At 39.6% G+C, this 13,266-nt stretch overlaps 2 protein-coding genes across 2 annotated transcripts; both read left to right on the forward strand.

The window, feature by feature from the left end:
* Positions 1 to 15: 15 nt before the first annotated feature.
* timm10b (translocase of inner mitochondrial membrane 10 homolog B (yeast)) lies at positions 16 to 2,963 on the forward strand. The gene is made up of 3 exons (XM_079650268.1): positions 16 to 293; positions 380 to 475; positions 1,137 to 2,963. The coding sequence occupies exons 1-3, from the start codon at positions 267 to 269 to the stop codon at positions 1,809 to 1,811; spliced, it is 798 nt and encodes a 265-aa protein (XP_079506394.1). The 5' UTR covers positions 16 to 266; the 3' UTR covers positions 1,812 to 2,963.
* A 1,648-nt stretch (positions 2,964 to 4,611) lies between these two features.
* On the forward strand, positions 4,612 to 12,229 carry ilk (integrin-linked kinase). The gene is made up of 13 exons (XM_079650579.1): positions 4,612 to 4,769; positions 5,347 to 5,505; positions 7,408 to 7,573; positions 7,669 to 7,764; positions 7,937 to 8,033; positions 8,138 to 8,221; positions 8,307 to 8,392; positions 8,486 to 8,595; positions 10,238 to 10,365; positions 10,951 to 11,072; positions 11,159 to 11,258; positions 11,476 to 11,606; positions 11,747 to 12,229. Exons 2-13 carry the CDS (start codon positions 5,417 to 5,419, stop codon positions 11,894 to 11,896), a joined length of 1,359 nt encoding a protein of 452 aa, XP_079506705.1. The 5' UTR covers positions 4,612 to 4,769; positions 5,347 to 5,416; the 3' UTR covers positions 11,897 to 12,229.
* The last annotated feature ends 1,037 nt before the right edge of the window (positions 12,230 to 13,266 follow it).

Below are 13,266 nucleotides of genomic sequence, written 5' to 3' on the forward strand. Positions count from 1 at the left end.
GCGTCTTTCAGGGCGGAGACGATCCTTTTTTCAAACATGGCAGCTCGCATGTGAATGTCATGCCATCTTAATATATTCCCTGAATCGGTTCATGTTTGGCTACGATAAGTGTTGCGTTGGTGCTGACATCTTGCGGGATTGTGATATATTCACCGGAGAGACCTAAGGCTTGGAGAAAACCATAATAACCTTGTTGATTCCTTAACGGACCAGCTCTGGATGTTAGCATTTTAGCTAACCAGCAGTCAACTTAAGACGTGATCACGATGGAGCCTGAAAATCAACTAAGAAATGTAATTAACATGTATATGCAATGTCAGCTACACAATGGAAAGTCAACAGTTTTGATGGTAATTTGGGTTGGTTGTGTTTCTTGCAGCTGAGGGACTTCCTTTTGGTCTACAACCGAATGACTGAAGTCTGTTTCCAGAGATGCAGCAGCAACTTCAACTACAGAAGCCTGACAATGGACGAGGTGAGATACATTCACCCATTGCATTTAATTTAACTGATATGTTTCTACATATAACCTTACTAAACGTGACTTAAAGTACGTAGCCTGAATACCTGTGCATTACACCCATACAATGCAACTGTATGTCAGTGGTAATTATGAAGAAAAGCATGAGCATTCATAAGCTGCTGTAAAAACAGACTCATTCTTCAGGATCTCTACATTAAGCCAAAAGAGCAGCAGTTAAGGGGACGTATCATCACGTGATAGGCTTTATGATCTGGCTAGAAGTCATCCTTTTTAATTCATCCCTAACTAAGACTTGTATGAGTTTCAGGTCAGGTCTCTGTGAAGGTCATTGACTTGACATCAGAGTCATTGTCATATTGAAAAAGGTCTCCACCAAACCGCTGCTATAAAGGTGTTAGCATCCTGTTGTCTCAAATTCTTTACTGTAGTTTTTGTGGTTAATATGGCTGTCTTTGGCTCTTTTATTGCTGTAACAAAGGCAAAAAGGTATTCTGATCCTGATTTTAATATTCACATGGATTGAAAAAAAAGTATGTTTTACTCCCCCGTTCCGCATTCTTTAGATTAATATTGTATCAACAGCACTTTTCAAACCGTTTTGTTACAAATGACTTTCTGTTGTTTTCACCTCTTATGGCTGTTGTCTGTCTAGGAGCGGTGTGTGGACAGCTGTGCGGGGAAGCTGATTCGCTCCAACCACCGTCTGATGGGCTCCTATGTGCAGCTGATGCCTAAGATGATGCAGCGCCGGGTGGATGAGATGGAGAGCAAGGCGGCAGAAAGTGCCAAGGCTGCAGAGGCCGCTGCTTCTGCAAATGTTGAGCCAGCTGTCACAGAGGCCTCTGCAGCATCTCAAACCCCCATCACCTTATCTCCACCCCCAGAAGTACCCTCACTGTTGGATCAACCTTTTACCTCAATGACGATCAATGACGTCGGAACCGAGGCCCAAAGCTCAGTCTTAAAGCCAGCAGGATTGGATATCCAAAATGACTTTGACACTGCCTTTCCAAAATCTACAACGTCAACAGATGTCAGATTATCAGCTGCCTCACCATTCACACCTCTGGTTGAGACAGTGAGTCTACCAGGGCCCAATGAAGCTGGCAATGGACCGTCTTACACAGCAAGCTTTCACCCGCCACCAATAGCTGGTCCCCACTTTGAGTCTGAGATCTCAGCGCCTGTGTTTATGCCATCTAAACCAATATCCTTATCAGAAGATGTTCCCATACCAACTGTAGCTGCTCCTACAGTCTCTAGATATATTGAGAGCCTGTCAGGCCAAGAGAAACCCCCATTGGTTCCCCCACCTTCGGACCCTTAATGATGGTCAATCTGGGTCTGAATCAGGTCTCACTGTTAGCAACATGACTACCATGATGAGTAACTCTCACTGGCAGTACATGTGATATTCCCCATATTGCTGAAAAGAATAGTTTATTAATAACATAAATTATTAACTAAATCAGAAATGGTTATACATTATATCGTGATGGCATATACCATTGTCTGGCTACAGTCATGCTTTTCATTGTTCATTCTGTAAATTAAAAGTATGTTGCTTTTGCTTGACAACATTAGCAGCTTAAAGACCTCACACGAATTGAGCAGGAGTCGTTATGTTTAGATTTTTTTTAAACTTAAAAAAAACATTGTTAGCTCAACTGCCCTGCAATCCACCAGGAGAGAAATGTAAACCCGTATGGAGAGAAAAACATATTCAAGCATGTCCCTCATGATTATTTAAATATATACAAATATGCAGATATTATAAATCCTTGGTGTATGTGCTTTTATGGTAAAGAAAGAAAGGAGGTTGTTATAGCAGCAGTACATGAGTGTAGGTGTGTGCAAGACAGTTAAGTGAATCATATTCAGTCATGAACATTTGTTTTGAAAGGTTACAGTAAATGCAGAAATAAGATTTAACAATAAAAAATAACAGTCATTCAGTTTTTCTTGATGTTACATTTTCTTTTGGGAACCTTTTTCATTTGTTGTTTGACAAAATGAAATGCCCTCATGCTGCCAGATGCTCAAACTCAGCAGTGGTTTGGGCGTATTCCACTCACTTTCACTTGTGGGTGTAAATTCAGTTCATGACTTTCATCACCTTCTCCTCCCATCATTTCCTGTATTTGCACCAAACACGCTGCTGTCTATAATCCAGCAGCAAAGCCATGATAAGCAATCATAAACACAAGGTAGTGAAGTTCTTCAGTGTAACAGTCAGATGGGATGTTAAAGGATGCTAGAATCAATGATAAAGATATGAAAGGGGTTCATTAAAACTTATTTTCCAGGTTGGAGAATGTTGTCATGCAATAGTCCAAAATAATTAAAAAATGTGTTATTAACATCTTTCTATTGCAACAATAGGCAAACATAACTTATGTACAACCTATAAACATGTCCTGATAAGTTTGGCTAATTGTATTTTTTCCTTTGTTGATGTAATAAAAAATGTCAGGTGATATATTGTTTTGATTTTCTACTCTCAAGCTTTGGTATTGGCCTTAAAAATCCACTTCCTGTCAGTCTCCATTTAACAGGCCTTTTTTATAGAAGATAGCCTGACTTGTCATAGTAGGATGAGTACATGTTTTAAGTAACATTTAACTTTTGCACTGTTCTATTCAAGTGTGACGATAAGTCCTGACAACAGCGAGCCAGCATGCACAAACCAGCACTCTGAGACTAAAGCGGCTAAATAGCATTCAGATGAAATCATTCGTTACATGATTTACACTCCTCTCATTCCTGCTGTGACAGTTCAGAATGGCTTCTGTAAACTCTTATTACAATCACTACTGAAAAACATCAAGGCAGACTTTCTTATGACAGATTGATAGTATCAGTATATATGTTGGCCAACAAGTTGCAAGAAACCTAGGAAATGTTTACAGTAAATTAGACACAGGCTCATCATTACGTGATAGCCACAAGAGAGCACTGACGCATGTGTAAGAAATCACGAGAACCAGTTATCCTTCATTGGTTCCAAAGCAGGGACATATGGGAAATCTACATTATTAGAACAACAAAAAGAAGCAGTGTTATTTCGCAGCAACGTTTTTTTCTGTTGTTATCTGTTGTAAATGATTAGTAAGACCAGCATTTAACTACTGTGAATAGTACTTCTGCTATAAATAATAATAAAACAATAAATAAATAAAAAATAAAAATAAAATGCTAACGTTTAAACAAAATAAAAACATAAATACATTGTCTCTTTCAGAAATCTACTATTGGCTCTATCTCAAATGATTGGTGAGTTTAAGTACATTTACTCAAGTACTGTACTTAAGTACAATTTTGAGATACTTGTACTTTACTTGAGTATTTCCATTGTTTGCTACATTGTACTTCTACTCCACTACAACTCAGAGGTCAATCGTGTACTTTTACTCCACTACATTTATTTAATACCTTTAGTTACTTTTCAGATTTGTATTCATAATGTGAAATATAATCAACACTGAAATAAGACTTTAGTTACACCTGGAGTAAATTCACATGTCAACCTGCAGGACCAAAGTTAGTACGTGTGCATAATAAGTACTTTTAATGCTAATACTTTTTTACTCGAGTGACATTTTGAATGGAGGACTTTTACTTGTAAAAGAGTATTCCTACACTACTTTTACTTAAGTACAATATCTGAGTACTTCTCCCAACTGTGAGGAAACGAATATTCAATCAATAATAATACATAATACCTGTGGATTGTATGTGTGTCTTCAAGAGGTTTGTTTTTCATATTCAAGCATTTGGAAAATATGTTATTCATGTATGAAATGAAAAAATGAAAGAATAAATGAATGTGTAATAGGCCTACATGTCCTAAAGCGGGTCTACTTCCTTTCATTTCATATTCTGTTCTTATATCGTATTATATTTACATGTATATAGACTTATTTTTTATTTTATCTTGCATTTACCGGAGGAGATCAGGTCAGAATAATGTAATTGCCGTTTCTACACTGTAGCTTATGTGCATATGACAATAAAACTTTTGAAATTGAATTTGAACATCCCTAGGTATGTTCGCCCTCGTGCTGTTATGCAGCATCCGCGCATAGCCTCCAGCAGGGGGCGCTGCCTGGTCGCTCTCCTGGGACAGGCTGCCAGTAGCAGGGCTGACTCCTCACCAGTGGTCGCATATACTCCGAGGAGCGGGGCGTGGACTCAGACAAACTATTCTCTGCTCTTAAATTTGAGGAGACGACCGACTTTCGGAAAAATAAAAGAAACTGACAAGAAATCGATCGATTCGCAGCCGGTAAGAGTTTTAACTAAGTTAACGGATGCGCTTTGTTTCCATTGTGTGTGAGGAAGTTGTGTAGTGGATGTCCAACTTCACTTTTGACTTTTTAACAATAGATTTCAAAAGTGATCCCAAAGGCCAGCCCATCCGATTTCCACGGAGAAAGATAGAGCAAAGGGGAAATGTAGGAATGTGCTGCTATTTCAGGATTTGACTTTATCCTTTCACATCTGGTTGGATGTTTATGTTTCTCTGTGCATCAGATAGTCAGTGTTTATGTTGCATTTAAGAATAAGTGACTTGAAGATTGGTCAGCTATTACAATTCATGTTTAGCCTTACACTAATAAAACAAAAGACAAACTAATAAATACAGATGATGCTTTTGACACATTGCCACACAGGGGTGATGCATACATTCATATAGAAATTGACCTAATAGAAGTCAACCTATGCTCAAAAGACAATGAGTGATGTCTGTTTACCTACATCAGTGTCCTGAAATATGGGCAATACCTGAGAGAATCATTTGTACAGACCTCCAGGAGCTTAACCAAAACAATAAAGGAGTCTTTGTGTAATATATTGTGTAGGCTACATGTTCCTGATCTCAACAGAGATTGAAAGAGCAAGCAGACAAGAGAGGCGACCCGCAGCATAACCATGGATGACATCTTCACACAGTGTCGAGAAGGGAACTCTGTTGCTGTTCGTCTGTGGTTGGACAACACAGAGAATGACCTCAACTTGGGGTAAGCAGATACCATCACTATTCAACAAAAATACATACAGCTTTGGTGATGAATGCCTTGTTCTTCTCTGAGATTTGAGAGTCTAGCTTTCTCTGCAATGATACATTGAGTGCGGCCCTCCAATGAATGGAGTTGACGTTGTGGCAAACGCACCTCATTTGGTAGGGAGGCTGAGTAATTCTGTGCTGCAGTGTGTGAGTGCATACAGAGCAATCCTTGGCACATTAGAGGTAGTCAAATACTTTCCATATTGTGCTCTCCCTGCAACTCCACACTCTGCTGCACGTCATCCAGTTTAGGTAATTCCAGTCCGCTTTTTTCCTTGGAAATGTCTCCTTATGATGTCATCCCTCAAAACTGTGTGTGTATAAAAAGAAGTGGGCAATCCTTTGAGGTTGTGGGTTAAATGACTTACACTCATCCTACACCAGACTGAAAAAGTATCACAGACTTAAGCTGGAATTTCTGAGTTAAAACAGAAAAGGTATCACTAGTAAATCTGATAATCCCATAACCATTTTAAATAGAATATGCTGAGTTGTTATACTGTTGTTCAGACTAAACAACCACTTTGAAGATGTCACCCTATTGTCTCAGAACAATGATGGACTTTTATATTACATTAGTAACATGTTAAAAATAAATATTATTAAATGTAAGTGTTAAACAAATGTACAATGGTCCCAAGTTAAAGCTCTATTAGATATTATAGGATATACACACACCACTTCTGCCTGTTTACATCATTTGCTTGAGCCACAAGACCTCACTGCTAAAGACCTCGGTTATCTCATTCTTGGGCCAGGCCATATATGTGCAGATTGTTGACGTTGACTTTGAGTGCTGCAGAGCTGCTAGCCAACCACGCAACAGCCAAGGCCATTTCCTCTGTTCAACTCCATACAGGGCCAGGCCCTCGCTGCCAGAGCTTCTCCAGCAGCTAGCTGCAATCCCACATAAACATCTGAGAGACCAGTCATTATGCTGGAGGCCGGCTTTAGCTGTAAATCTGAAGAGGGTCAATGGTTTGTGTGAAACACTCCTTTTTTCCCCTTCAGAAAATCCAATAATGTATAATAAGTGTCATATGTTGGTGGGGAAATGTACTTTCCCCACATTTATTATGTAAGTGAGTCCACCAAGAAAAACATTAAATGCCCCTCCAGAAAACACCGGGAACAAAAAGAGAGGGAGGCTCACACAGAATGTAGCTGAAGATTCCTCTGTGTATTTTCCGCTCTGTCATTCCTGAGTTTTTTTACCGTTACTTATTATAGCACACAGGGTTAGTCAGACTATGAGCTGTCTGTCCACAGTGCTGGATCAGAATTGGCAGAGAATGTGACTAACTGCTATTTCCCTTCAGTGTGAGCTAGTACTGCAGCCATTTCCTACAGGCTATACAAGCCCTGTTGAGGTTTATTGTCAAACAGAGTGTAGTGTTTTTGGCTTTGCGGGAAGCTGCGAGGAACCCCAGCAGCTGCCTCGGGGTCAGCCAATGTAAAGGAGTCACTCGGGTGAAGGGGCCGGTCACACATAGGTGACAGCCCGGCTCCCTGTAGACTGCAGCAGTGCCATGTCCGCTGTCTTCGTGTTGGCATGTTTGCGTATATGTTAGCAGGCATTCCAGGTCCCCCAGACATATTTATCACAGGGCCAGACCTCTGATGCTTAAACGCTGCAGGCGGCACGGGAAAGCATGTGCTTGAGTCTAAATAAAGATTGGAAGGTAGTGGGTGTGAGAACCTGAACCGAGCTATTAAGATAGCAGCCTCCTATGCATGTTTCTGGGGACAACTAACCTCCAAATAGTTCATCTTAAAGAAATATTCCAATCAAGTGTGTCAAACCAAGTTTATCACTTGGCAAATATGAATTATCCTCCTGTGTCTTGTGTTTTAGTGATGATCACGGCTTCAGTCCCCTCCACTGGGCGTGCAGGGAAGGGAGGAGCGGAGTTGTTGACATGCTCATCATGAGAGGCGCTCGTATTAATGTGATGAACCGAGGAGACGATACCCCGTTACACCTGGCTTCCAGTCATGGACATAAAGATATTGTGGCAAAGGTAAACATACTTTGGTTACAGCTGGACTATTTATGCCCTGTTTACACTGCCTGGGAGGTTTCATTTGACTCACTTTATGACATGTTTAATGCCAGCTGATTCAGTGCAAAGCCGACCCCAATACAGTCAACGAGCATGGGAACACGCCACTCCACTACGCCTGCTTCTGGGGCAAAGATGAGGTGGCTGAGGTACAGTACAAAATACAAATAAACAGATACTTTGCACTTCTTTTAGCACAATCAAGTCCCTCTTCTGGGGAGAAATGGACACTACAGTGCCTTTTATATCAGAGTAGTTACATTTAATGCAAATCCTATTCCTCAAATCTAATCTATAATAAATATAACTCCTATTTTTTAGGACCTGGTGAACATTGGTGCCCAGGTGTGTGTGTGTAACAGGTATGGACAGACACCAATGGACAAGGCCAAGCCTCACCTAAAGCAGCTGCTTCAAGGTCAGAGGTCATTTCAAGGAATATTTTCGTGGAATAGTGAATCATTAATGTCAAAAAGAAATTGCTCACATCTCTCTTCTTCTATTATTACTTCTTTTATATAGAAAAGGGAGAGAAAATGGGCCAGAATATGTCCAAAGTCCCCTATAAAGAAAAGTTCTGGAAGGGCACCATGCGAACACGACCTCGTGAGTAACGTTCATTTGATAAAAAGGAACAAAGTCATCAAATTGAAATATTTGTTTCATTATTCCTTTTTTGGGCAATTTTTAGGTAACGGGACTCTCAACAAGCAGGCCGGTATTGATTACAAGCAGCTTTCGCTCCTGGCAAAAATCAATGAAAACCAGTCCGGTGAGGTCAGTTGAACTCTTTATTTACCGCCGTGTCAGTCTTTTTTATTCTCTTTTCAGCTCCTCGGTTTTTGACCTGACTGTGTGCTCTCTCTGAAGTTATGGCAGGGTCGGTGGCAAGGGGATGAGATTATAGTGAAGGTGCTACAGGTGAGAGACTGGACCACCAGGAAGAGCAGAGACTTCAATGAGGAGCATCCAAAACTCAGGTAATTTCAACCTGGTATCTTAATAAATAAAGAGTAGTAGGGGTGGTATCGGTTGACTATTATCAGTATTTCTCGTTGTGTATGCTAGGGCTGCACAATATATTTTTTTTAACCGCAAGGTCAACTGCAAACTTTTTTGAATAAGTTAAAAGACAGATTCAATTGAAAATGTTTCAAAGCGTAATGTTTTACTTTAAAATGTATTATTTTTTGCATTGGTGTTAAGTTAAATGTTCAATTTGTTCAGTAAATGATGTTGAGAATAATTCCCATTATTTTGTATTTTAGCACATATCCAAATTTCCCCTCTGGGATTAAAAAAAGTTGATAAAGTTCTTGATCTTGAAGTATTGAAAGTAATATCCTTTTCACAATATTCAACCACATTATTGCAATATGACTTTCCTCATGTTGCTCACAAAAAACAGAGGCTATTACATTTGTTAATGCTGTTTAAAACTCATAAAAGCCTGTTTATCTAAACCATAAATAGTCTTAACACATCCTGGTAAACAAAGGGCTTCTGTGAGGATGGATGTGATTGATTGGTGGCCATTGAGGTTGCTTTGATCAAAGAGAATTCAGGATCTGGTGCAGGATTCTTGTGCAACGAGAAGAGGAGTGTTTCCTGCTGGAGGTCAAGGACATGGGTTGTGGATATTGTTGGCAGCTGTTTTTGATGCATTCTGCTCTATAACCGGAAAACAAATTCCAGAAACCTCCCCCATCAAAGTCATTATGTAATACATCATAACATAGAATGCAATCAATTACAGTGGGAAAACAAATGTGTTCAATCCTGTTTGTCATATTAATGTTCTTGTGTTAGTGTTTATATTGTGCTTTTACTGGCTGCTGCACCCTATTATTGCCCAAAAGGCAGAAAAATGTGCCTTTTGGTTACATTGTAGTATGTACAGACATTTTCAAGAGAAGTCATGCAGGCTTGTTAAGACACGTGCCCTAGGGCCCACAAAAAAACATCTGGATTATTGAATCATTGTTGACATCATTATGGCGGTTTGATTGCATAGTTTAAAAGCAGAAACTCACATGCAAGTGTCACATGGATTCATACAGAAATTCCAAATTAATTATAATAAATCCACAAAAATGATGCAACAGTGTAAATCAAACAAGCAAAACACATTTCAAACTGGCCAAGCTTAATAATTACACCCAAGAGAATCCAGTGATATAAAAACAATCACAGCCAAATCTCAATCGTAAACAAATAAAGAAACCCTTGATCAGCCAATTCAAATAAGGAACCCCAGCAGAAAGGCTGAGTGTGGAGGTGGTAGATCTTAGCAGTTTGCCTTCGTGTTGCCTTCAGTCCCTGTTGTCTTTTAAGATTTGAAGCATACGCATGGAAGTACTTGGGATGACCATGATAAAGTATTTAGAGACACTTATTGGGCTGTATTGCAAACATGAAAAAGCTTCATCCTAACTTTAAAGAGCCTGAGGGACTCACATGATACAAATGGGAAGCCTTTTGAAGAGTTGAGCCAGCTTTAAGGACATTTCTTGTCTTAAGGTTGAAGTTGTTCATTTTTAATCATCTGAAAAAGCCCTCTGTGTTCTAAGAGTACATAATCATGTACTTTTATTTCTCTCTCTTTCTATCTTGCCTCCATAGAATTTTTTCCCATCCAAACATCCTGCCTGTTCTAGGGGCCTGTCAGGCTCCTCCCTCCCCTCACCCCATCGTCATCACCCACTACATGCCATACGGATCCCTCTTCAACATACTGCACCAGGGCACAAGTAACTCATTTGTGTTTATATACATGTATAACATCACATTGGCTAAATTTCACATTTAAAGGTCACCTATTATGCTAAATCCACTTCTTCATGTATTTCCTACATACTGTAAACATGTGTCCCCTCTGTGGAAAGAGATTCTGCAAGTTTCAGGAACAAAGATTCTCTCTATCTTTTTGTCCTGATCCATTTCTATAAAAACCTGTCTGAAAATGAGCTGATCAGATTTCGGCCACTTTATGATGTCATAACGATTTTTTGGCTTGTGTAACCATTAGCCAATCACCAATCAAGGTAACCCCCCCACCCCCACCTTATCACTTGAATCTCCTCCTAGAGCACCATTGTGTTCTTTTTAACCAAATATCTCTAAAGTAACAGACAGAGAATCAGCACGTTTGAAACAGGGCTGAAACAGAGGGGATTATGGGTAGCTGCAATGCATGATATGTTTGGTATTTGGAGCCAAACACTTCAGAGACGTGTTTTGTATATATATCCAAGACCTATAACATATTGATGAAAAAGAGTATAATAGGAGACCTTGAAGTTATCATTTTTGTCTTTTTTCCTTTTCTTCCTCAGCTTTGGTGGTGGACCAAAACCAAGCAGTGAAGTTTGCATTGGACATTGCCAGTGGCATGGCTTTCCTCCACACCTTGGAACCAATGGTTTCACGGCTTTACCTCAACAGTAAGCATGTCATGGTAAGACTGACTTCGAAGCAACCAATGGTTTAGTCTATTAGTTAATGGTATACTGTGAGTTACAAGCTGATGTGGTTCATTTGCAGATCGATGAGGACATGACAGCCAGGATAAGCATGTCAGATGCTAAGTTCTCCTTCCAGTGTCCTGGTCGTATGTACTCTCCGGCATGGATGGCTCCTGAAGGTATTTACCCCTTTTCTCCTTCTTTCTTCTCTTTCCCTCCACCTTCTTCCTCCTCTGACTTTATGAGTCATTAAGTAAGGAACACACTCTACTATATAATTTAGTCGCAGTAAAGTGGTCGTCATCTGGTGTGTTGCCGTTGTTACAAAATAAAAACAAACCAACAAATGAGTTGTCCCGCTGGGTTTTATGGTTTTCTTGTCCCTCTGGTTTTCAGCCCTGCAGAAGAGGCCTGAAGATATTAACAGAAGGTCGGCTGACATGTGGAGCTTTGCGGTGTTACTGTGGGAGCTGGTTACCAGAGAGGTCCCCTTTGCTGACCTCTCACAGATGGAGATAGGCATGAAGGTTAGTGGGCATAGTATTTATCTACCGACAGGCCTGGTACTGTGTGCTCACATATCTGTATTACTCAAACAAATACCATACCTTCAAAGTATTCCAGGGCTTTTTCTGGTTTCTGACTTTGTATCTTTGTCACTTTGCAGGTGGCTCTTGAAGGTCTTCGGCCAACCATTCCCCCGGGGATTTCTCCTCATATTTGTAAGCTGATGAGGCTCTGCATGAACGAAGACCCGGCAAAGAGACCCAAGTTTGACATGATTGTCCCCATCCTGGACAAGATGCAAGACAAGTGAACGCCTTCCCTGCAACCTGTACACTGCTATTACCTTGTTTTATTTTCCAACCACTCTATCTTCACTTCAATCATGTATCAGCTACTGTAAATAATGTCAGAGACCACTTACGCCACACAACTCAAACAATAACTATATTTTTGCTTTACCTGTATAATTTAAATCTGAGGTATAAATGTTCTTTTGCCTATGTGCTTTTTTATTATGACGCGTTCACTGAAATATTGGTGATGAGTCAGACTGAAACAGATCCAAAGAAATGTGTAAAGACAGAATGCTTTTATACACATTAACCAATACCAAAAACAATAAATGTTTTATATTTATGACAAATCCTTGTATTATTTATTTATTTTGAGACAGTATCTTCTTGATGTATAACACTTAACGCTTACAAAATATTTCTTATCACAAGGATGGCTTGTTAGTAACGGCCCGTCCACACAGCGGTGTGCGTTGGCGCTTGGCGGTGGGCGTGTCTGAAGCTTGGGGAGTTTATGCGAGCAACGAGACCAACAACCAATCACATGAATCAATGAAGTGTTCGGCCAAATCTTGTGGCTTTCTTCAGTTGTTGGGATGATTCAGTTGATAGTCCACCTGAGCAAACTCTCGGCTGATGAAGGCCACAAGATGGGGCTGAAAGCTCCAGAAAATCTTACAACACATGTACCATCTCTAAATACCTAAGGCCAATAGGGAATATTCAAGCTCAGTTAACAGGCTATGGTTTCAGATTCCTGAGAGAACATAAGTTGAATTGCTCTGTAGAAATATGTTCTCTTTTAATGCAGAGTAAGAATCAGCCATTTGTACATTATGTTGAGCAAAAAGATGTCCTTGTTATACTTTAGGGTCTCTGTGCAAGGAATATAAAAACTTGTGCCCAGATAAATAAAAAGTTGGAAAAAGTACTTAGATCTTGTTTAAGTTGGAGTAGAAGTAACAGAGTGTAGGAATACTCTGTTATAAGTACGATACGATATACTTTATTGTCCCCGTAAGGACATTCGTTCTGGACTTCATCCTGCAGTTCCGCATACATTTACATATACAAACATAATAAACATTAAAAATACACATAGCATCACTCATACACCGTTTGAACAAACACAATACACAGTAGCCTACAGACGCACATACTGACAATGGTGAATTATTGCACAACTTCGAGTAAAAATCCTGCAATCAAAAGGTTACTCAACTAAAAAAGTATTTTTTATTCAGAATGGCTCATTTCAGTATAATATAGATTACATGTTCTGATTATAATTATTGATGTGTTTAAGTGTTATCAAAGCTGATAAAAGTTAAATACTTTGTATGCTGCAGGGTAGCTTGTGATGTAAATGAAGTCTTATTTAAGTGTT

Source organism: Notothenia rossii (genome assembly GCF_949606895.1).
Source record: "Notothenia rossii genome assembly, chromosome: 9".
In the NCBI taxonomy this organism is placed as follows: Eukaryota; Metazoa; Chordata; class Actinopteri; order Perciformes; family Nototheniidae; genus Notothenia; species Notothenia rossii.

Excerpts from the sequence above, each read along its gene's own strand:
- timm10b (XM_079650268.1), top strand. The coding sequence starts at position 267 with ATGGAGCCTGAAAATCAACTAAGAAAT. Across the intron at positions 294-379 it reads CTGAAAATCAACTAAGAAAT|CTGAGGGACTTCCTTTTGGT; the intron begins GTAATTAACATG and ends TGTTTCTTGCAG. Across the intron at positions 476-1,136 it reads GAAGCCTGACAATGGACGAG|GAGCGGTGTGTGGACAGCTG; the intron begins GTGAGATACATT and ends TTGTCTGTCTAG.
- ilk (XM_079650579.1), top strand. The coding sequence starts at position 5,417 with ATGGATGACATCTTCACACAGTGTCGAGAAGGGAACTCTGTTGCTGTT. Across the intron at positions 7,574-7,668 it reads ATAAAGATATTGTGGCAAAG|CTGATTCAGTGCAAAGCCGA; the intron begins GTAAACATACTT and ends GTTTAATGCCAG. Across the intron at positions 8,034-8,137 it reads CCTAAAGCAGCTGCTTCAAG|AAAAGGGAGAGAAAATGGGC; the intron begins GTCAGAGGTCAT and ends TCTTTTATATAG.